This window comes from Callorhinus ursinus, unplaced genomic scaffold (genome assembly GCF_003265705.2).
Source record: "Callorhinus ursinus isolate GAN/ISIS: 27379988/994484 unplaced genomic scaffold, GSC_fseal_2.0 scaffold3, whole genome shotgun sequence".
NCBI lineage: Eukaryota > Metazoa > Chordata > Mammalia > Carnivora > Otariidae > Callorhinus > Callorhinus ursinus.
In genome coordinates this window covers 18,036,569-18,061,818 of record NW_027397065.1, presented here as the reverse complement: position 1 = coordinate 18,061,818, position 25,250 = coordinate 18,036,569, and the positions used below count along the sequence as shown (strand labels likewise).

Sequence of the window (25,250 nt, the reverse complement as noted above, 5' to 3'; positions counted from 1 at the left end):
TGGAAGCCCAACCGACTGAGCTACCCAGGTGCCCCCAAATGACTGCTGTTTTGAAATGAAGTAGTCCTTTTTTTTTTTTTTAAGATTTTATTTATTTATTTGACAGAGAGAGACACAGCGAGAGAGGAAACACAAGCAGGGGGAGGGGGAGAGGGAGAAGCAGGCTTCCTGCGGAGCAGAGAGCCCGATGCAGGGCTCGATCCCAGGACCCTGGGATCATGACCTGAGCCGAAGGCAGACGCTTAACGACTGAGCCACCCAGGCGCCCCTAAAATGCAGTAGTCCTAATACTTTATAACAAATTGGAAACTTTATATATTCTTCTCTATATTGGAATAGTTTAAATAACACACAGCGTTGATTGTTTTTGATTGAGCTTTGATATAAATTCTCCAGAAAAAAACATTTAGAGTAGATTTTTGATTCCCATTTCAATTTATTCCAGAATCAGAGATACATATTTTATATAATTTTATATATTTTATATAATTTGACATAATTTATATAATCTTACATAATTTAAAATCAATATTTTATATAATTTAAATTTTATATAATTTTATATAATTTATATATTTTAAAGTCAATTTTATATAGCTATATAATTTTATATAACGTAAATTTTATATAAAGTCAATATTTTTATTTTAAGACATTTTCAAATTTCTTAGTATAAGATTATACATAGAGTTTTCTAATGTTTTAAAAAGGTTTTATGCATTTGTGGTCATTCTTATGAGAGTCATGGTGTGTTGGATTCTACTTTTCTTGTAGTGAGTTATGGGCACTTAGGTCAGGGGTTTGTATTTTAGATAAGTAGATTGACTGTTAGAAATTATATTAAAAGTTTTTGTCTCCTTATTTTATCTTGATCTAAATCCTCATAGAAATGTTTTGAATTTACATCCCAAACTATTTAAGTAACCAATTAATTTTACTTTATGTCACCATTAACCATGTGATGAATCTGTTAAAAACTTAGGCTCTAAAGAGATTTTGGAAGTAGTTAATCTAATCCTGATTTTGCTCATCTGTAAAACGTGGAAAGTAATGGTACCTCCTTCATAAGTTGTTTCTGGGGATTAGATAATACATGATAGGGAAGGATCTTGCATAAGATGATCGCTCAGTAAATATTACTGTTATGGCTATTAACATAAATGAGGATCGAATATAAGTAAGGCTTGATAAGCAAGAACCCATTGAGTCATACAGGCAGTTAAAACTCCAGGGTTCATTGTCACTGAATGGAGAAAGATGATAGTAAATGAAGAAAGCGAAAGGCAACTCAGAGGAAGTGGAAATTGAACTGGACTTGAACAGTGGATGTGATTACACTAGGAAAAGCATATGGTGTGGTCATTTTAGGCAAGGAATATAATGTTGAATGATTCTTATGTTTTAAGCTTGATGGCTAGAAAACAGTTGTTATAAACAGATATTGGGAAATCAGGCAGACAGAGAAGATGGTTTTTTGAGAATGATGATGAGTTCTGGTTTAGACATTTAAGGTAGAAATTTGGCATTAGAAATATGTTCTAGAGCATAAAAGAAATTGGAAGTTTAAAATTGACATTTGTAGTCATCTTCTCAGTTTCTACATTTGTGATAGTGGATGTTTATTCCAAAGGAGAGAGGTAGTAAGAAAGAAGGTAAATCTTGGCAATAGGAATCATTAAGTGATCACTGATAAAACTAACTCTGTAAGTTTTAAGTCTATCCATACAAGGGTTAAATTGAAAACATTTTAATTACTCCAAGTTCTTTTGTTTTACTTGACCCCTTTGTCATACTTGAAACCAGTATACTTCAAAAAGTGTTTTATAAGCACGTTCTGTGAGATATTACACATTAATGGAGGAAAAAAGTAAATTGAATATATGATATGTTGTGAAAAACTTTATCATATGACGTATAAATGCATGCTTATTACTTTCTAAGAGGAGGGTGTAATAATACAGTATTTCCTTCACTAATCTGACCATAGAAGCCTATGGTTCATGGATATTCTCAGAAGCCCAGGGTTCCATAAAATATACCTGGGGAAATCTTGCTTTATAACTCTCTAGATGATGGTTCAGCTCATTAAGTTGTAGCTCAAAGATTATGGAGAATACACTGGGGGATTAGAACTAGGAATCGGATTATTGGGTTATGTTAGAAAAATCTGACTATGCATAGCATGTGACTTTGAGATTCAGTTTCCTCATTTAAAAAAATGATTAAAGTTGTTGGAAAGGTTAGGTTAGGAAATGTCTGCGAAGGCTTTGACTATTGAGACGCGCCATAAAGTATAACAGTATTTGTTTATATAGTTTATTCCCCTCCTGAACCATCCAACCTGGGTAAATGAGGCTCTATTTCACTTTAGTGAAAGGTTAATGTGTTAGTTTTCAGAAGGTTTTATTCATATTTGTAACTTCAGTGTTTCTCTTTTGTGTATTCATAATTTGCTCATTAACATTTTTGGAATTTCTTATCCATTCTTATTAGTACTCACTCAGTAGCCTCTGGCCTCCTGTGTATTCTGAAGTCATTTTGAAGTGCTTGTAACACTTGATATATATTATACTGCTGGTATTCTCTACAAAGAATATTCTCAGTAGTCCATAGGTCTATGCAATTTGGAGTGTCTCCTTTTTTAAAATTTTTATTTATTTATTTTTTATATATTTTTATTATGTTATGTTAATCACCATACATTACATCATTAGTTTTTGATGTAGTGTTCCATGATTCGTTGTTTGCAGAGTGTCTCTTTAAAGTCCAGTCCAAGTTAGGTGTTGGTGATGACTATTGATGTCATGTGTCTCTGGCACCCAGTTACGGAGATTGAAGTATATAGATTTACATACATATTTTTAGATGTTAGGGACATTCTCTTAAATTTTATCTTTGAGTATTTTATTCCAGGATGTTAGAGTTTTTTCCTCAGATACTTAAATTATGTGTATATATGATCTCCTCGGACTACCTTCTGTAGTTAACACTTCCTGTGTTTTTTACCATTTATTTCTCTCACTTTTCTCATTTTTGTACTATATGCCTGTTGCTGTGTTTTTTCAGTCTCATCACCTTTATGCCCCTTTTAATTTTACCTTCACTTCTATGGGGTTTTAATTTTTCCTTTCTTTCCTGAGTTCTGCCAGCTCATGTCTCTTCTCTGCTTTCTTTCTCTCACATTTCTTATGTCATTTCTGCCTTGCTGTCTTCCTTCAGATAAATAATTGCTCTGTTGCATGATGCAGTATGTGTTCATACTTTTCACCTGCACCATGAAAGTACTTTTGTGGTCAGATTAAATCTTAATTTAATAAAAGTATGTTGCTCTTTTTATTTACAGCATTTTTACGTAGATGCTGTTAGAGCTCCTTTATAAAATCACTTTCTTGACTCAGGTTCCCCATAGGAGGTGAGTGAGCAGGCTAGCATCCTAGGCAGCTTGACTGCACAGGCAAAGGCTCTCTCATCTTTTCATTTCCCAGAAAGATAGAGTCCTGAATTGTCTTGAGATTCCTTGTACAACCTCTTGCCACCCACCCACCCTCTCTATTTTTATGAATAGTAGCAGCCCAAGAAATCCCTGTGCCACCTGGCTCATCTCCTGTTCCTACATGAGTTGTTGTAGGCAAGGGAAATGTGGACTTGAGAGGGTAGCTCCTCACGTTCAGGAAGAGTATTTTTCTTGCTGCTTTCTCAGATCTACTGCCACCAGCTGCCCTCTGCCCTGGGCAAGAAGACCCCTGCCTTGAGCCATGTGCAGAGAGGGACCCACATCACAGACACTGAAACTCAAAGATAACTTGTTTTCTCTTTAAAGAAACTTTTTTTAAGGAAAGGTTATAGAAAGATTGGTAACAGGATTAATGAAGAGAAGTTATAGAAGAAGGATGCGGGGATGAGCTGTACTCTCTAGGCCAGAGGATGTGGCTTAGACTTGGGACTGGTCAAGTTTAAACAAAAGCAGGAGCCCTTTCTCCTTCAGGGCATTCGCTAGGAGATGGGAGATGAGGGGCAGGGGTGATTACAGTCATTCCCTGGGAATGGAGAAAGAGAGGCTGTTTTTGTTTCAAGTTAGCCACCTCAAAGTAGCTGGTGTAGGTAATTAGGCGGACCAGGTTCCCTAGAAAACTGTTTCTTCTCAGGAGATATGGGTACCTCCTGGAAATTGAAAAAGAAAAAAAAGTGTGCCTCGGGGAGTGAAATCTCATCTCAGCCTGCAGCAGCTGATGGGCCCAGAGGAAAACATGGTCTCTTAACTTCCATGTTTTGAAGGTAAATGCCTCGGGAGAAGCAGGCTATGGGCCTCTGAATGGGGATGAGGGTTGGGCTGAGTTTTCTATTTAATTTATAAATGTCCAGGTGTGTAGATTTTCATTTTCCCTTTTCCCTTTCGTTCCTGCACAGGTTAGTGGGTAGGACTGAACACTGGTTTGTCCATTAAGTGAAGTTGTAAGCCTTAGTTTTATTGGCAACACTCCCTCGGTTCATGAACAGCATAGGCGCTCCCTCTTGTGGTATATTGTCAAATCACATGCTTTTAAATTAGTGTTGAAAGTTATTTTGTCAGGAATTTTTATTTCTCATTAGATGTTGAAATTCCAGGTTCGGGTACTTTCCTCAACTAATAATACTACAGAATTCACATAATAAGTAAACGTAGCTATTTTAAAAATCTGTGTTATAACAGGTGCAATTTAATAAATTATTTAATATTACTTAGGATGAATAGTCTTCAGGTCCCCATGGCATCTCAGAATGAAGTATTTCTTGGTAGGCTGAAAAGTATCCTCTAGTAGTTCTTGTGCTTGTTTTTGTTTTTTTTTTCAGGAAAGGTTAATTCCCTGAGATTTATAATATGTTTAAATATTTGTCTTTTGCCTTTATACTTGAATGATAGTTTGAGTGTAAGATTTATGAGTCACATTATCTTTCACTGACTACTTTTTTTTAAAAGCCATTTCCTTTGCTTTATGAGATTAATGTTGCTCTAGAGAAGTCTGATGCCAGCTAAGTGTTTTTTATTTCCCTCTACGTAAGTGACTATCTTTTTTCTTGACTGCACAAATAAGTCTTTCTTCATCTTTAAAATCCAATAACTTTATAAAGGTATAGTCTTGAAAGTCCTGCATCAAATTTTCCTGGGATGCTTTATGCTCTTTTAATTATAGATCAGTTTTCATTTATTTCAGGAAAGTTTCGTAAGTTCTACCTCAGAGTATATACTTTTTCCTATTCTGATTGATTATGCCCATGTTTGATTTTCTTTGTCTGGATCTCATTTCCATAATTTTCTCTCTAATCTTTTAAGTCTTAGTTTTGGTTTATTTAATTTTGTTCATATTTCTCAAGTCACAGATATGTATTCTGTCTCCTTGTGATTTTGAGTCCTGTTTTCTTTTCCCCATTTTTGATGTGACTTTTATTTCTATGGTAGTTTTCATTTTTATTTCATGTCTTTCCTGATTTTTTCAGCCCATTTTTTTCTTCTCTTATTCATCACATTTATGAGCTTATTAAATCCCTGTTTCCAATTTTGATTTTAAGAAACAATTGTTGTCATCACTTTTAAAGCGTGGTAATATGGTAATTTTTTAAATCTGCGTCATAGTGACATTTTTCTGGAGACTATTCTGCCATGTGTTTAGCTTTTCCTTTTTGGTTATTATTCAACCTAGAATGAGGCAAATTGTTCTTTGGTTAACTTTTGGTAAGATGTTTGTATTAGTTTTCTATTGCTGCATAATATATTATGCAAACTTAATTCGAAACAGCACAGTTATATTATCTTACTGACTCCATGGGTCCAGAGTCTGGCACAGCTCAGCTTGGGTTCTCTGTTCAGAGTCTCAAAACTCAGGGTGTCAGCTGGCTGCATTCTAATTTGCAGCTCTAGAGGAGAATCCTTTTCCAGGCTTATTAAACTGTTGGAAGTAATGGTTTTTGGGGATTGTTTAACTGAGATCTCCATTTCCTTGATGATCATCATTAGGTGTTGCTGTAAGCTTCTAGAAGCTCCTCATATTCCTTGGCATATGGTCCTCTCCATCTTTAAAGCCAGCAACATTCCATAGAATCCCTCCTTGACTTCAGACTTTTCTGATTTTTTATCCACTTCTTCCAGATTGCCCCATTTGTTGGCATATAATTTTTCATGATATTCTTGATGATTCAATGATAATCTTATCATTGTTTGTATTTCTGTGGTGTTGGTTGTGATCTCTCCTCTCTCATTGGTGATTTTATTTATTTGGGTCCTTTCTCTTTTCTTTTTGGTAAGTCTGGCTAGGGGTTTATCAATTCTGTTAATTCCTTCAAAGAACCAGCTCCTAGTTTCATTGATCTTTTCTACTGTTTTTTTTTTTTCCTGTATCATTTATTTCTGCTATAATCTTTATTATTTCCCTTCTTCTGCTGGCTTTAGGCTACATTTGCTTTTCCTTTTGCAGCTACTTTAGGTGTAAGGTTACGTTATGTATTTGAGATTTTTCTGACTTCTTGAGGTAGACCTGTATTGCTGTATACTCCCATCTTATGACTGCTTTTGCTGCATCCCAAAGGTTTTGGACCATGATGTTTTCATGTATTTTTTTCATTTCTTTTTTAATTTCCTGGTTGACCCATTCCTTCTTTAGTAAGATGTTTTTGACCTCCATGTATTTGTGATCTTCCCAACTTTTTTCTCATGGTTGACTTCAAGTTTCATAGAGCTGTGGTCGGAAAATGTACAGGGTATAATCTCAGTCTTGTTGTACTGGTTGAAGCCTATTTGTGATGCAGTATGTGGTCCATTCTGGAGAATGTCCCATGTGCACTCGAAAAGAATGTGTATTCTGCTGCTTTAGGATGAAATGTTTTGAAAATATCTGTTAAGTCCATCTGGTCCAGTGTGTCATTCAAAGCCATTGTTTCCTGGTTGATTTTCTGCTGAGATGATCTGTTCATTGTTCTAAGTGGGGTGTTAAAGTGTCCTACTATTATTGTGTTATTATCAATGACTTTAGGTTTGTTATTAATTGTTTTATATATTTGGATGCTCCCAAGTTGGGGGCATAAATATTTATAATTACTAGATCTTGTTGGATAGACCCCTTTATTATGATATGGTGCCCTTCTTCATGTCTTGTTACAGTCTTTGGTTTAAAATCTAGTTTGTCTGATATAAGTGTGGCTACTCTAACTTTCTTTTGATGTCCATTAGCATGATAGATGGTTCTCTGTCTCCTCACTTTCAATCTGCAAGTGTCTTTAGGTCTAAAATTAGTCTCATATAGAATGGGTCTTGTTTTTTTATCCATTCTGATACTCACTGTCTTTTGTTTGGAGCATTTAGTCCATTTACATTGAGAGTGATTATTGATAGATTTAAATTTAATGCCATTGTATTACCTAACAGGTCATTGTTTCTGGAGATTTTCTCTGTTCCTTTCTAGTGTTTGTTGCTTTTGGTCTTTCTTTCCAACTCAGAGTCCCCTTTACTGTTTCTTGCAGGGTGGTTTAGTGGTCATGAATTCCTTTAGTTTTTGTTTGTCTGGAAAACTCTCTATCTCTCCTATTCTGAATGACAACCTTGCTGGATAAAGTATTCTTGGCTGTCTATTTTTTCCCCATCCCATATGTTGGATATATCATGCCACTTTCTTCTGGCCTGTTAAGTTTCTGTTGATAGGTCTGCTGCTAACCTTATTTGTCTTTGCTTGTAAGTTAGGGATTTCTTTTGCCTTGCTGCTTTTAGGATTTTTTCCTTCTCTCTGTGTTTTGCAAATTTTACTACAATATATCTTGGTATTGGCTGACTTTTGTTGATTTTGGTGGGAGTACTCTGTGCCTTCTGGATTTGGAGGTCTGTTTCCTTCCCCAAATTAGTGAAGTTTTCAGCTATCATTTCCTCAAATAAGCTTTCTGCCCCCTTTTCCCTCTTTTCTTCTTCTGGGACTCCTGTGATATGAATGTTATTATGTTTTATGGAGTTGCTGAGTTCCCTGAGTCTATATTTGTGATGCAACATTTTTCTTTCCTTCTTTTTTCCAGCTTAATTATTTTCCATAATTTGATCTTCTGTATCACTTATTTGTTTCTCTGCTTCTTCCATCCTTGTGGTCATTACATCCAGTTGGTTTTGCTTCTCTGTAATAGCATTTTTTATTTCAGCCTGACTAGTTTGGGGGTCTTTTATTTCTGTGGTAAGGGACTCCCTGGTGTCTTCTTTGCTTTTCTGAAGCCCAGCTCGTGTCCTTATGATTGTTGTTTTAAATCCTGGTTCAGGCATATTACTTACATCTGTTCTGATAGGATCCCTGGCCATGACCTTTTATTGTTATTTCTTTGGGGATGAATTCCTCTGCCTTCGCATTTTGTTTAGGTCTCTGTCTTCTCTGTGTTAGGAAAGCCTGCTATGTTTCCTGCTTCTGAGAGTAATAGCTTTATGAAGAAGAGGTCCTATAACCTCCACAGCCTGGCACTTTAGGCAGTGTTTCTGGGGTATGGTGTGTGCACTCTGCTGTTGTATTTTGGCTGCTCTTTCCCTCAGGTCAATCTTCTGCAGAGTTTCTCTTTGCCTGCAGTGGGGAGTGTTTGGATCTTATGCAGAGTGTGGAGAGTTTTAACTAGGTGTGCTGTGGTCTGCTTGTTAAAAGGGGCCAGATCCTATTTCCCCTAGAGCTGAAGCTTTGCAGCACTCTATGGTCAGTAGACTTGGTGCCTGTGGGAGGTTCATGCTGGTCTTCTGGGGGAAGGGTGCTGGGTTTGTGCTGCTCTGGGGCATGCTTGCCTTAGTAAAGAATCACCTGCAGAGCATGAGGGTGGGAGGTTGGGGGGAGTGGGACTTTGTGTAAGCGGCTGAGGCCTTCACTGTGGGCCCTGTTCTGCTCACTGAAGTTAGTCTGTGCTGGAGAAAAATAGCTCCAGCCCCCTCTCTGGTCTTCAGAGTTTGTGCCTAATGCTGTTTGGGAAGCCCTCGTGAAAGAATGATCACTCTCTCCTCATGTGTCCCAGGCATTCCTCAGATCCCTGCCTTCATCCTCTCTGTGTCCAGACTGTGTACCCTCCTGGTGGTGCAGTACACCTGTGTTTTATCTCAGGCATGTCAGCTGAGTTTCAAAACTCTAAACTTTAGGGACCTGGCTCAGCACAGACTATGCTGGTCTTCTGAAAGAGGGCCTCCCTATGCTGTGGCTGGTGGCGTTTGTCCCAGACTAATTCACAGGAACTTGGAGTTCAGAGTAAAACACAGTGTCCAGGTTAGCTGCTTTCAGCAGGTGTGTCTCTGCCCCTATGCTAAGGGACTGGGCAGCACAATGATGCCCGCTGTCTCGTTTGTCCCCTGAGAGGTAATGCCACCTCTCCCAAATGCACTACAAGTAGGAATAACTGTCTCCCCCAGTGTGTCCCAGGGGATCCTCATATCATGATGTCTGCGCCCTCTCCCCCAGGAGCACCACTGTGCCTGCTGGGCTCCACACTGACCATGGCAAGGATTTCTAAAACTCCAGTTTTTGAGTTCCACTGGTTGTAAAAACTCAGCAATAATCAGCCCCTCTCCTTTTCCCAGGTATTGGTTTTGGGGAAGTGTTTTTCTTGTGTGATCCCCTGCATGCTGTGTGTGCTTGCTCCCTTTCTCTTTCTGTCTCTCCCTTGCTCTCTCTTTCTCCACTCTCCATCATCAGGGCTCCCTCCCCTCTGCAGCACCTGTGATCCTTTTACCCCCAAGTCACGTCTCATCTCCACACCTCCTACCTTCCATGTTGTGGCCTCTTCTCTCCCTTTAGTTGTGCAGTTCATTCTCTCAGTTCTCAGATTGATTTCTTGGGTGTTCAGAATGATTTGATTTTTATCTAGCTGTGTTGGAGGGAGGAGGCAAGCGTGGGGTCCTCCTACTACCATGTGATCTTAACCCCACCTCTCCAGGCTGGATTTTTCACTTAGCAGTATATATTTAAGATTCATTCAAGCCTTTCTGTGACTTGATATGGCATTTCTTTTTACTAATTTTAAGAAAAGCAATAGAAAGAAATTATTCAGAAATAATACAGAGAGTAATATATTGGATAGAGTAGTTTTCATAAATAGCTCTTAGGCCTTGTTTACTTGGGAAAAATGATAGAAGAAGATGTTAATTGTTACCATGCCTTTCATGTAGTACTGTGAAATGGGTCATAGCTGGGATGAGATGTTGATATCTCAAAGCTTAGACAGCTGGAGTAATTACAAGAGATTTGGTCCAGAGAAAGACTGCAAAGATCAGTAACATAAAACTAAGTATCTAAAAATAAACCCACACCCAAGAAATTGAGTAAAAGATAATCTTTGGTTAATCCAACAGACTACTGCATCCCAGTCTTTCCCCACTAAACTATATTACATATGAATTAAAAATACAGTTGAGGAACACAAAAACCCAAGTTTGAATTGTGTGGGTCCACTTATACAGAGGTTTTTTTTTGATAAATATAGTACAGTACTTACTATAAATGTATTTTCCTTATGATTTTCTTAACATTTTCTTTACTCTAGGTTACTTTATTATAAGAATATACTATATAATACATGAAACATAAAATATGTGCTAATCAACCTTTTATCAATAAGGATTTTCAACAGCAGGCTATTAGTAGTTCAGTTTTGGGGGAGTCAAAAGTTATACATGGATTTCTGACTATGCAGGGACTGGCACCCCAAATCCTGCACTGCTCTAGGGTCAACTGTAAAGTAGGAAAAATTCTGTGATAAAATCATGTTAATTTATATGTAATCTTGGAGAAGGGGAGACTTTCATAAATCAAATATCAAAATCAGAACCCATGAAGTAAATTTGAAAAATTCATAGAAAATATATACAAGTGGCCAATAAACATATAAGAAATGCTTAATTGTACCGATGAGCCTAAAAATTTGAATTAAAAAATATGTGTGTGTATATACACGCACATGTGCGCACATTTTTTTAACCAGAGAGACTGATAGTAATTTAATTTTATTATGCAAAGTGTTATTGCATTGCTGGTGTGATTGCATATTTGTTTAACTTTTTGATAAGGCAGTTTGGCAATATCAAAATATAAATATTTATACACTTTGACCTAGCAGTTCCACTTTTTAGAAACTGTACTACAGATAGGCTTGCATAAATATGCCAAGGAAATTTCAAAAATGCATATCACAACATGTTTGTAATGACCTAAATATATGTACAATATAATAATAATAAATGTTATGTTATTAGTTATTAAGTGTAAGTTGTGGATTAAGTAAGTTATATGGCATTTATGCTGTGGGATGTTATGGCAGTGCCAACAGAGAAATTTAAATACGATCAAATTCCAACATCAAAGATGTCCAGGACATAAGTGAAATCTGGAAGTTGTTGAGTATAAGAACAGTATGTTTAGTATGACCATACTTGTGTCAAAAAAGTAAATGGATATAAAATGTGTGAATGTGTGAGAAAATGTCTGAAAAAAAAAATAAAAGGAACTGTTAACAGTGGTCATTACCTCCATATGAGTTATATGGAAGAGCATAAAGTGGAGGCAGGCAGGGGGAAGGGAGAGTTTTGTATTTCTCTTGATCTTCTTCTGTGCTATTTAAAAATTTACTTAAACAAACATCTTGAAACCTCATAGATTACTTCCTATGGGAAAAAACAAACACCAAAACCCCACAGAATACTCACATGGTCAAGATATCTACTAGATTACTACAGAAAGATATTTCTCTATTATAGAAAAATAGGAAAAAAATAAACCAAGAAATACATGTAAGTATGTTTAATTGTGCAATGTATCAAATAATAAGAGACTAGTTTTAGTCTAATCTGCTACCTCCAGAAAAGTGAATATTGAAACCAGAAGTCATAGGTCAAATGTCTGATGTGGCCAGGGAGGTAAGACAAATAATTCAGACTTAGCCCAATTACAAATACAAATGATCTGCCAAAATATTCATTTACCTCTTATAATATGAATATGTACAAAATTATAGGGTATGTTTTAAATTTTAAAATAAAAATAATAAATATTTTATGCATAAAATTTGCATCTGAAAATCTGATGGTCATGGACCAGTTAAAGAGTCTTCAGGATTGGTGCTTTGGGGGTCTTACTCATCTCATCATTCAGGAAGTAATACATCTTTATCTGCTATTAAGGAAATGAAAATAGAATCATCTAAGGCTATTGTTAAAATGCAGTTTCTGGATAATACCAGCTTCAAAGGGAAAGAAAGTGCTGGGCATATATATATATATATTTTTTTTTTTTTTAAAGATTTTATTTATTTATTTGACAGAGAGATAGAGAGCACAAGTAGGCAGAGTGGCAGGCAGAGGGAGAGGGAGAAGCAGGCTCTCTGCTGAGCAGGGAGCCGGACATGGGGCTCGATCCCAGGACCCTGGGATCATGACCTGAGCCGAAGGCAGCCGCTTAACCGACTGAGCCACCCAGGCGCCCCTGGGCATATATTTTTAACAAACATCTTTATTCATTAATATTATCAGGTGAGTTTAGGAAATATGGATTTACTATATTATCCAGGCTTTGAATGTGATTTTTAAGAAGATTTTAATCAAATCTTAAAAATAACCATTTTTCTTTTGATGATACTCAGAAGAATATTCTATAGGGCTAAAAGTTGCTTAAAAATAAATTTGATAAAATAGTTTGAGCTACAAGAAAGAACTAGACATAACTTTAAGTATTATGGCTTTGTAGTGAATATTAAGAAATTACTGTTTTGACCAAAATATCATATAACCTAAGTATGCTTTTCACATGTGTTCAGGGTGTCGATTGACAAATTCAGTATGCTGGTCATACTGTATTTATGACTTGGAAAGAAAAATAAAGGCTAGTTTTTTTTTTTTCCTTAATCTGAAAACTTCCCTGGCACCACTTGCTTCAATTGTGTTTATATTAACTTACTCCAAATTTGTTAATTTTGATCGTTTAATGTTCCTCAGTTTTGTTCTACATTGTCTAAATTTTAACATGATAATATTTCTTTAATTTTCTTTAGTAATGTATGTATTTTAAGAACAGTTTAATCAAAGTGAAGTGATTGAAAGAAATAAAGAAGGTTGTTAGGCAAGTATAATTGATAAAAATAGATATTTCAATTATTAGCTAAATTTCTGTAAATTCACAATTTAATTTTTTACCCCCAAAGATACTTGCATAACAACAAGGAATAGAACCAATTGTGCCTCTTCAAGTTCTTCACTTTCTAACTACTTGTATGTCTTCATCTTGGGACAACTATTGCTGGGAACAGGAGGAACTCCTCTCTATACCCTGGGAACAGCCTTTATTGATGATTCTGTTCCCACACACAAATCTTCTCTGTACATTGGTAAGTTTTCTCTGTAATATAAATGTTTCAGTATCATTTCATTTTATTGCTTAATTTATAAGTAAAAATATAATAGATGTTTATTAAAAAGTTAGTTGTAATTTCATGGGTATTTCCATTAGATTCCCAGTAGATGGCAGATACAGCAATATTACTGTTTTTGTTTCATCATTTACTGACACATGTACTTCAGCTGAAGGCAGTTAGGAGTTTTGTGGACATCCTGCTCTGTTTTCTGTTCTGGGACTGTCTTAAGTTCTTTCAGTCTGCTATAACAGAATACCATAGACTGGTTGGCTTGTAAACCACAGAAATTTATTTTTCACAGCCCCGGAGGCTGAGAAGTCTAAGATCAGGGTACTCACAGAATCAGTGTCTGGTGAGACCCACTTCCTACCTCATAGACATTCATCTTTTTCCTGTGTCCTCACATGACAGATGGGAAGAGAGGGCTTTCTGGGCCATCTTATAAAGAGTTTGTGAGGATAGATATGAATTCTGTATTCTACAATTTGGGATCCCCTCTTTGTAATGTCACAGATTGAGTTTATTTGAAGCAAAGCTGTACTTATTCTGTGGGCAAGTCTACTTCTAACTCACCCTTACTTTTAGAGTATAGCCTCCTAGGTGCCTACATAAAATGTAGGGTGGGGGAAGTTTATAAAGTATAACTCCCAAGTTAGGGGCTCTGAACTGCAACTTTGGTTTCCCTACTTCCTGGAGAAGAGCAAGGATTGTTAACCTTCCCAGGGTCTTTTGTAGAATCAGCAAATATGCCCAGGAAAAAAAAAATCAGTTCTAATTTTTTAGGTCTTTCTCTTCAGAATCTTGACTCAGTGGTCCTTCAAAAGATCACCTTTCATGACCCTTACTTTGGAAACTTGGTCAAGTACATAAGTCATTTTTACCATTGACACATGCTTAGCTTTGGGTATGATAGATTCTGTTCTTTTGTGTATGCAAATGAGAATCTTATCAGTTAATAAAAAATTCAGAAGGTGGTAATATGTGAAGATACTAATGTATGCATAATTTTTTGCAAAAATTTAAATGTTACATATGGCAAAATTTTAAATATCTGAGAGAAATAAGGTCAGTTTAATTCTGCTGCAAGTAGAAATGGAAGATTCACTAAGTGCAGGAGTTTAAACTAATGGCTTACTTTTATGAACCAGGCTAATCACCAAATCCAGGCTTTAAAATCAGCTGCTGTAGAGCAAAATACAAATTGCTTTTAGAGTGTGTACAGAGTGGAAAAGCCTTCTCATTTCACATTATTTTCTTCCATAAGAACTGTAAACAGTAATTATCATCATCCATAAAGGGTAATCGTAGATATATTACCTCTGTTGCCATTTAATGCAACAGAAAATAATGCAATTTTCTCTGAATTTATTGTTGCTGGATTTATTGCAATTATTATTATAGTCTAACAACTTTTACATAGAATTACATATATATTTAAAGCATATTTTATAGTTATATTTATTTTTAAAAATATTCCTAAGTTCCTTGACTTATTAACAAGTGGTACCAAATTGTACTTTTTTATGGAAAATGCATAATTTTGTCGTAATTCTAATCATTTCAAATTTTTACAGTAAAATATTTCTTCACTACTATAAGACATTCATAGCAAAGTTGTACAGTTGACCATTTTCAATGTCTTTGTTCTTCTAGGAATTGGCTATTCTATGTCAATATTAGGCCCTGCTGTTGGCTATGTATTGGGAGGACAGCTGCTAACCTTGTACATTGATGTGGATTTGGGACAAAGGCAAGGCAATATCTATTCTTCTCTTATTTAAATTTATTTTATTTTAATGATTTTAACATCATAAAACATTTTCAAAGTATTTGAAACAAAACTGAATACACACAGTTTTTCTATAATGTTTTAGCTGCACTGCTTCATGAATTAATGCCATACCACCCCCTAGTATAATGCATTTATTCATAAATAAGGATGCATAAAAGTCACCTGTGAAATTTTTCAACATACATATCTAGGACCCCATGCATTGTTCAGAAAGAAGAATTTAATCAAAATTGGTTGTTCTTTTAGTAGATTTAGCTGGATGTAGATAGCCTGAAAAGCCTCAAGTGTCTATGATTCTCAGACTAAGTTCTGTAGTAGTTCTGATATGGTCAGAGGAATCACAATTGTGTGGTTTTAACTGTGGCCATAGAGGATAATACTAGGTAATGTTTATTTATCCCATCCTATTTTATATATATCATAGGTTTTGTGTGTTACTTTATTTTACATACCACTTAATTTAATCCTTTTAATAATCTTATTAGGTAATTGATACACAGAGGTTGGTAAGTGGCTAAGGCATGAATTCAAAGTGATCTTTTTGACTCCCAATTCCTTTTAACCACTAAGTTACCTTCTCTTTTTCCTGAATATAGAGAAGTTAGTAACCTTTGGTGAGGCCATATTTTCTCATTTTACCACTAGGAATCAAAACTGCACAATCCTATGTGTGACTCTGAGTAATGAATAAGAAAATGTGATTTTAGATATGTGATTTGTTCTTTGAGCTGTTAGTTCCAGGTTAATATTTTAGAGACTATATAAAAAATGTACAGAGAAAGTCCTTGAAGCAGACAGCTGAGTTTTTAAGAAAGGTTTTTAAATTCAGTGGAGAATTACATGAGTTGTAGGAATCATGTGTTTGGGGGAGAAACCTATTGATATAAAACTATGAGAATCATTATAAAATACTGTTACTAAATTACTTTAAGAAGAACTTTACAGTCAGACAGAGAAAGACAAAATACTATATGATTTCATGTGTATGCAGAATCTACAAAAACAGACAAAAAACCAAGCTCGTAGATACAGAGAACAAATTCGTGGTTACCACAGGTGGGGGATGGTGATATGGGTAAAAGGAATACAAAGTTCTTGTTGTAAAATAATTAAGTCATGGGATGTAATATACAACATGGCAAATATAGTTGGTAATATTGGACTGCATATTTGAAAGTTGCTAAGAGAGTAAATCTTATAAGTTCTCAAAACAAGAAAAACAATTCTGTACTATATGGTGACAGATGTTAAGTAGGCTTAATGTGGTGATCGTTTTGTAATATATTGAAATATTGCATCATTATATTGTATACCTGAAACTAATATAATATTGTATGTCAATTATACCTCAATAAATAGGTAAGTAAATAAAATAAATGAATTTTACATTTAAATGAATGCCTTAATCGAAGCACAGTGTATGGGCTTTTAACATCGATCAGTGATTTGCTGTAAGATGTACTCACTATAGTGGAGAAGAAAAACTTAGCCAAAGTTAGGTAAACAATGTTCAGAAATTCTATGTATGCTTTCAGATATTCAGCATACCTGTATTTACTATTAAATATTTTGCACTTCTCTGTTATATTGCCATATGAAATACTTTGTAAACCATTGTTCTTACAGCTCTCATTTATCCCTGCTCCCTGTTATCTGATTCATCACAATGGCTCAACTTAACTTAAAATGTTGGGTACTATAATACTATTCCCCTATATATGCACTTGAATTACAAAGTCTGTACTTATCATAACTGCATTTTAATGAGCAAGGTAGAGTTGACTTTTACATTTTGTTTTTCTGTCCTATAGCATAGCTATCACTGAAGATGATCCACGATGGCTGGGGGCGTGGTGGATTGGATTTCTTCTGTGTTGGCTCTTTGCTTGGTCTTTGATAATACCTTTCTTATGCTTTCCAAAACATTTACCAGGTAAACATATTTTCTTCAAAACCAGGGAATTTTATTCCAATTCTGGGCCAAGGGTTGCTTATAATTTCTAAGAATCCTAGAAAATTCATTGTTTTATAGAATTTCAGTTGTCTTCCTATATTAACTTTTGAGTATTTGTCTTTAGGAAATTTTGTGTAGCTATCTTAATACTCATGGTTTTCCTTTATTTCCAATTAATAAAAGCAATAAACTTGTCTACATTCACTTTTTTAGTATAGATATACTTAATAATATAATAAATTAATAACTTATTAATAACTTAATATATTATTATATATACTATATAATACTATAATATATAACATGTTAATAATATTTTATTTTATATGTATATATACACACTTAATAATAAATTTGTTTCCTGTGTATTATGTGTTATCTGGAATCTTGCTTTATGTATATGCAAGATATAGGATCTTTCAAACTGTTAGTTTGCATTCAATTCAAACCATTAGTTTGCATTCAGTTCCTCACTAACCAACAATCAATCTGCCTTAAATCATTGATGTTATTTGTTGATGAGAGTACAAGTACTTTATTTTCAATTGTCACCAGAGTAATACTGCAGTATACTCATTTTCTTTTTTTTATTATTATGTTAATCACCATACATTACATCATTAGTTTTTGATGTACTGTTCCATGATTCATTGTTTGCATATAACACCCAGTGCTCCATGCAGAACGTGCCCTCTTTAATACCCATCACCAGGCTAACCCATCCCCCCACCCCCCTCCCCTCTAGAACCCTCAGTTTCTTTCTCAGAGTCCACAGTCTCTTATGGTTCATCTCCCCCTCCAATTTCCCCCCCTTCATTCTTCCCTTCCTACTATCTTCTTTTTTTTTTTAACATATAATGTATTATATGTTTCAGAGATACAGGTCTGTGATTCAACAGTCTAACACAATTCACAGCACTCATTTTCACCATATTTCAATATTAGTTTGCCTAAAAAAGAAAAGATTAAGAGAAAAGAATATCCATTCCTTTCTCTGTAAAAATTTGCTTCTATATAACCATGTAGTTCAAATACATTATCTGTTGAAGTATTTTCTGTAGGCAGAAATTAGTTAAATAGTTGTTCCTGTTGTTATGTATAACAGGATAGATGATTAACTTTTCGGAATGGGCAGAAGAAAAGTTGACAGAGTAGAAATAGGTGGACTCATTGATTTCTTTCTACCCTGGGCCATCCAACTTATAATTCCATACATTGGCTGTTTTCTCAGATTTATTGACAGTGCCATTATTAAAAATCAAAGGGTCATGGTAATACATGGTAAATATTTCATTTGCAAAGCATGTTAGAATAAAAGAATGTAAAGGAAAAGAGCCTCAAACATACTTCGTTTAATATGTAATGGATGATGGATGAAAAAGAGATCCATTTTAAAGGAAGAAAAGAATTTAAGAGATATTTGTAAATGGAATAAATATGTCATTGGAACAAAATTGTCTCATTTTAATTTCTAGACTGATTGGAACTTCTTTAGCTAATAGGAATAATACTAGCTCTCAGGACAGACAAATTACATACATAGATAATTTGTGCAATTTGGTTGACGAAGAGAGGAACTGGCTTCTTATGTTACAGAATTTATATATTTGTAGAAGTGTGTGTCAGTTAAAAAGCAAGCATTTAAAAAAATGAAGAATGAGGGCACCTGGGTGGCTCAGTTGGTTAAGCGACTGCTTTTGGCTCAGGTCATGATCCTGGAGTCCCGGGATCGAGTCCCGCATCTGGCTCCCTGCTCAGCAGGGAGTCTGCTTCTTCCTCTGACCCTCTTCCCTGTTGTACTCTCTATCTCTCATTCTCTCTCTCTCAAATAAATAAATAAAATCTTTAAAAAAAATGAAGAATGAAGTGATAGAGCAAGTACATTTACTATTTTTTTAGGTACAGCAAAAATCCATAGTGAAAGAACTTGCCAGACTCATCAGGAAAAGCATAGCTCCTTAAAACACACAGAGGAGAATTTTGGAACAAGTTTGAAAGATTTTCCAGCTGCTCTAAAGGTAAAATAACACTGTACACACACCCACCCACACCCCCCCCCACACACACCCTGCTCCACATATAGATAGGTAGATATATGTATATATTACATATATACATGAATAAATATATACATATATACACACAAATATTTTCATGATGCATTTTTGTTTGCCTATTTACTATAGTTCTAGCTCTTATAAATAAATAACTTCAGATTTAATTTTATTATGCTTTGAGTAAATGAGAACTATTCCGGGGTAGAACGGTTAAAAGAACATGAATTAACTTATTGATATCTAATATCATTATTCAGTGGTTCCTCATTAGTGTTATAGCCAATCATTGTTCCTTGCCATTTCCCTCATGTAATGGATCGATCAGTTATCACTGAATTGTAAATATATATTTGAGAATGTCAAACCAATATTTTTCTGTTGTGAAAGAAGTGGCAGTTAGTGGTTACTTGGTTTGAATTTGAGGTTGAAGAAACAAATGTTCTGGTCTGTTCTGTTGTACTCCTCAGAAAAACATTCTTTCCATTTAGATCATAAAAGTTTTATACATACAGGAGTTTATAATTTTACCTTTTCAAGATTTGAAATTATTTACTTTTCAATTATTTTTATTTTCCCCCTTAAATGAAAACTTAAAATGTTCTTACTCCATTTATCACACCTTTCAACCCTCTGTTCTCTCCCATGCAGGCAAATTCTTGTGTTTTGCTGAGATTGTTCCAACTACTGTTTTCTTTTATAATAATTTTATTTATTTTATAAATTCTTATGTATATTGCCATCAAGGGTTATTACTCCCTGCTGCTTTTTTTATTCCTACGGTTTCATGCTTCGAAGTCTCAATTCTCAGTCGGATCTCTCTGGGTACGGTATTTTATTGCAAGTTTTCCTCAGGCAGGATACCATCTAAGTATCCTTGAATACGAAATGATATTTTGACTAGATGGACACTTCCGGGTTATATTCTTTTAGTCCCAGAAGTCTGTGGGTGTTATATTGCTCTTTTCTACTTAAATGTGTTGTAGTTGAGAAGTTTCATGTTAGTGTGATTCTTTTTTATCTCCATTTACAAATTCATGCATTTTTTCATTTATCTTTAATTTCAGGCAGTTTGATAGGTTATACCTCACTATATGTGTTTTTTCATTAATCCTTGACAGAAATCCATTATCTTTTTTAATCTGAAGACTTAAGTATTTTCTGCTATTATTATTTTTAAAAAATAGTGAATGTTTTCATTCAGGTACTTTTTCTCCTTTTGTCACTATTGTTATTCTTCTGTTAGATCACCTGGATCTGACTTCTAACTATCTTGCCCCTTCATCACTCCTGTGTGTGGGTGTGTACATGCATGTGTGTATTTTGTTTGATTGAAATTTTTTTGCCTTTAATATTCCAGAACTATAATTTGGTTTTACTTTATGGTTAGATAAACTGGCTTTATTAATCTCTATAGTCTCCCTGATAGATGAAAAAGATTGAGAAGTCCAGCAATCCATATTTAAAATTATAACTACCTAAGGTTCTTAACTATTGAGTCCTTTACTTATGGAACAATATAAATTTGATAACTTACAGACCATTCTCATCTGTGCTTGTAGTTGAGTTCTTCATTTACTAGACATGGAAATTCAAAACACAGTAAAATAAATCAGACAAGGGGTAGATTTAATGTTTGGAGATTTATAGTAGACTGCGGAAGGGAATCTTTCCAAGCTGGCTTTTAAAATCCTTTACCCAGTCCCTGCATATGATAAGGCACAATCACCCTCCTGATGAATCACCTGTCAGTTCTCTAGGTGTTGCACGTATAAATTGTTCAACATAGTATATATAAAGCTATTAATATTCCATAGTTATGCTTTTGTATTGGAGAAAATGCTGAAATTTTGTAGATAATTATATTGTATTTATTAAAAATTAGTCATTTCATCATGCTGCTATTCAAATGCTACATTTTGCAGTATAATCATAGTTATTCATTTGATGAACTATGTTTTTTCCTTAGAATTTGATGCGGAATACTGTCTTTATGTGTTTAGTTCTTTCAACTGCTTCAGAAGCCTTAATTACTACTGGGTTTGCTACATTTTTACCTAAATTTATAGAAAATCAATTTGGATTGTCTTCCAGCTTTGCAGCCACGCTTGCAGGTAAACCATTTTTCTTTTTGTTTGAGTTTAATCTAATAATTTTACTTTACCACATTAAATGTTTATTCGAATAGTGTATCATTTTGGATAGCCCACTTTTTAAAATTTAAACTATACTGATTTTCATACAAGTTTCTTATTTTCTGACTTTAGTCTGTTGTATGAATGAGAAATACAGATTCTCTTTAGGTACACAGGATGTGTAGCTAAAGAGAATATTTGCTGATCTTAATATCCAACACATTAATTTTATTAATCTCTTGACATAACCACTATTTTATTTATAGGTTTCTAAATTGCGCGATAGTATTCGTTAAAACAATACTGTGCTTGTTTTTGATGTTTTCCAATTGTCATATGAGTAACTGAGTACACTTGTATGTTTTCTCACTCTGTGTCTTCTTTCTCATCAGGGGCTGTTTTAATTCCTGGAGCTGCTCTTGGTCAGATTTTAGGTGGTGTCCTTGTTTCAAAACTCAAAATGACATGTAAAAACTCTATGAAGTTTGCTTTGCTCACATCTTTAGTTGCGTTTGCACTGAGTTTTGTATTTGTTTATGCCAACTGTGAAAATGAGCCACTTGCCGGTGTGTCTGAATTGTATAATGGGTAAATATATTTCAGTGCTTTTTGGTATTAATATCAGGGTAATAAGTGATGTGCATATTTCGAAGTATATGCTTTCTTGAATCAAATAATGAAAGATTGGCTATATTTTATTTTATTATTTTTTATTTTTTGTTTTGTTTTGTTATCTTAGTCACCATACAGTACATCATTAATTTTTGATGTAGTGTTCCAGGATTCATTGTTTTCATATAACACACAGTGCTCCATGCAATACGTGCCTTCCTTAATACCCATCACCGGGCTAACCCATCCCAATTGGAAGACTTTTTCCTATAAAAATTATGTAGGTTTGTTTTGTTTTGTTTCTTCACTTAACTAATTTACATCTTATTAAATGTTGGGTATTTATTTGGAGAGCAATTAAGGAGCACCTGTTGTATCCTGGGTACTACATTCAGGGATACAGATATGAATATGACAGAGTCTTAGCTCTGAAGGGATTCACATCCTAGGGAGAATTTTACATTTTATATTGCCTTTGATTTAAGTCTTTAAAAATGGAGGTGACTCCTTATGATGAAATTCATGTATTAGGTGGGTTGAAAAGAGTCCAGGAGAGAAATTAAAATGAAGCTAGTCCTAGGTTATACTAATGATTATTGTTTCTACTTTAATTAATTAATTAATTAATTAATTAATTATTTTTGTTTCTACTGTAGGAGTTCATGTTTATTATAGAGAAATAAATGACTTTTTGTTCTGACCAGTAAACATGTTTTTACCTATAAGTGATGTGATCATTTTATTTCTTTGCCGTGTTTGTTTGGTTTTGAAATCCTAAACCATGAGTTAGGGGATCAGGCAGGAGGGCGTTGCACAGTGGTGCATTTATAGCCTGCAATGCTGCTTTAATTGTTTCATTGCATGTGTTTGAGACTGATGAGGGAGCTGGTACTCCATCCAGGTCAAGGCCTCCACAGTTTTGTAGAATATGGCATTCAGAGAACATAAATAGAATGTACTTTGAATGAGTTTGTCGGTAACAATTAGGATTTGCAGGTGCTATGCATTTCTGTCATTCTGTTATGTTAATGAGACGCTAAGCATGCTGAAGCAATGTTAAGGTCAGTTCCATTACATTTATTCAACATTTGTTGACCACATCCTTGACCGTTAGGACAAAATCTCTACTCTAAAGGAGTTTACAATGTAGCAGGAGAGATTGGGAAACAAAGTGGTAAATGAACAATGCATTAGGTAATGAGAGACATACAAAGGGCTATGAAATTCAAAAGGAGAGCTTTTCAGTTTCCTTTAATAAGATTCAGGAAGGGTATGGGCTTACATATCCTTTAAGGATAAAAAGAGCTTTGAGTAGAGAGAAAGGCAAAAGGAATATGTTAGCCATAAATGCTAGAAAGTAAAGGCTAGGTCTTCAGGAACCGGTTTAAATGGGACTTAGGTCATGTGCCTGTAAATAAAAAAGTATCTGGAAATGTTGAATGTGGGTGGAGGTAAGCTCTGCAGATCTGACTTGCACACCTACAAACTTTAACCAAACATATCCCGAGAAACCACTTGTTTTTTTGTATGTTCCTTTTAGAAGAACAGGAAGTTCTGGATAGTATAACACTAGTTAATCACCTTGAAAAATGAATGATGTAGATATGAATCAGTTTTCTATTTTTTAACCTTAAACATGAGTTACTACCAAATAAGTTGTCTTTAGCCTATGGACAGGAAGGAAGACAAGTGACAAGGTGCCAGTTTGAGGGGTGTGTGTGTTCAGATATAGAGATAGAGAGTTTAATGTCTCAAAGGAGGTGAGACATTGTCACATTGTTTTTTCTCTGTGGCCCCAAATTCTCAATTTATCTCTGCATGCTGCATATTAAAATGTACATAGCATGGGCAGCTTAGTCAGTATAGCCTCATCCAGGAAACATGTATAAGAAAAACTAGTATATGGAAAGAAGACTAGATTAAGAAGCTTAGTGGAAGAAAGAAGAAGTTATGAAAATGTAGTTTCTAGTAGAGTGATGCAAAGAGTCTTTGCCCTTGCCATGTAATCACAGGTGGTTAAAAACAGCTTTTTCGACTATGTACTAATAAGTTAGACTTATTGATAAGTTCATTTAAAACCCTGTTAAACAGTATATATAAAAAACTTAAGATCAACAATACTGATTCTTTCAGGGGATATTATTAGTATTTATAACATTTTATATGAATTCATTCTTAAATGCTAAATATGGACACAGCAATTGAAAAGAGACTGTCATTTCTAGAATCTGTTGGTTATTAAAACTTCCCATGGTTCTTTTATTGCCTTGACAATCTTTAGGCAGTTTGGCTCTGTTTTGGTAATCTGTTGGTGGTGGTGATTTGTGTTTTACTTTATACTTAGAACTTCATAAAATATGAAATACTGTAGTAAGTACACACAGTATTTTTTCTCTATCTGGTCTCTAGCTAGAATTTCTTTGCTTATCTGAAACAGCACCTTAAAGAAACATACCTATTAGGATGTTGTAATAGGTTTAGGGAAATCTTTGCTTATGGTAGAGGAATAATTAGAGGATAGTTTGGACTCAAATAAGAAATTAGCATTTAGGGGTGCCTGGGTGGCTCAGTTGGTTAAGCGACTGCCTTTGGCTCAGGTCATGATCCTGGAGTCCCGGGATCGAGTCCCGCATCGGGCTCCCTGCTCAGCAGGGAGTCTGCTTCTCCCTCTGACCCTCCCCCCTCTCATGTACTCTCTCTCTCTCTCATTCTCACTCTCTCAAAATAAATAATAAAAAAATCTTTAAAAAAAAGAAATTAGCATTTAAATTCTACTTGTGATAAATGTGTTACTCATATATATGAAAGTGTGCATTTATACACATATATATATTTTTAAATATTCAAAAATTTTAAAATTTAAAATATCTTGTATATTTTTAAAATACTATGTATATATTAAGACCATTTAATAAAGTTTGCAAGCATTGGCTATTTTCCTAATAACAGGTTCCCCTTTACCTCATGCAGTAAATCCTTATAAAATATATAGGCTTAAGTGGCTTATATAGGTTTGAAAATAAGGAATATATGCCATATTTCTCTGTTTCTACTGAAGTTTGCATCATACTGTCTTTTATTTTCATGTTCTCAGTAGTCACTTATTCATAACGTGAGAAGTATACATTGGAAAATTTAAATTTAAAAATGTTTGTGTAGAGGTTGTTTCTAGAATTGAAGGGGTAGTATTTTTCTAGTCGCTGTACTTCTCTATTTATATTGTAACCTAGTTGTAAGTAGACCAAAGTGCTTTCTTTTGTGAGAAAAACAGTGCTTGATAAAGAAATCTAGCAGCAACCTGTGGCAGGTATTCCTGATACCTAGCCTAGGGC

The 25,250-nt window shown here is 34.6% G+C and overlaps 1 protein-coding gene across 5 annotated transcripts in view; it reads left to right on the top strand.

Annotated features, from left to right (window-relative positions):
* Window positions 1-25,250, top strand: part of SLCO4C1 (solute carrier organic anion transporter family member 4C1) — a 74,124-nt gene that overhangs the window by 21,975 nt on the left and 26,899 nt on the right. For all 5 annotated transcript variants that reach the window (XR_012376946.1, XR_012376948.1, XM_025866845.2 and 2 more), the window contains exons 3-8: window positions 13,162-13,344; window positions 15,025-15,121; window positions 16,975-17,096; window positions 19,017-19,135; window positions 21,141-21,285; window positions 21,699-21,894. Coding sequence is in view for 3 of the 5 variants with exons in the window: in XM_025866845.2 (XP_025722630.2) it covers window positions 13,162-13,344; window positions 15,025-15,121; window positions 16,975-17,096; window positions 19,017-19,135; window positions 21,141-21,285; window positions 21,699-21,894 (862 nt within the window). In the remaining 2 variants the exon portion in view is untranslated. The remainder of the gene's footprint in view (window positions 1-13,161; window positions 13,345-15,024; window positions 15,122-16,974; window positions 17,097-19,016; window positions 19,136-21,140; window positions 21,286-21,698; window positions 21,895-25,250) is intronic.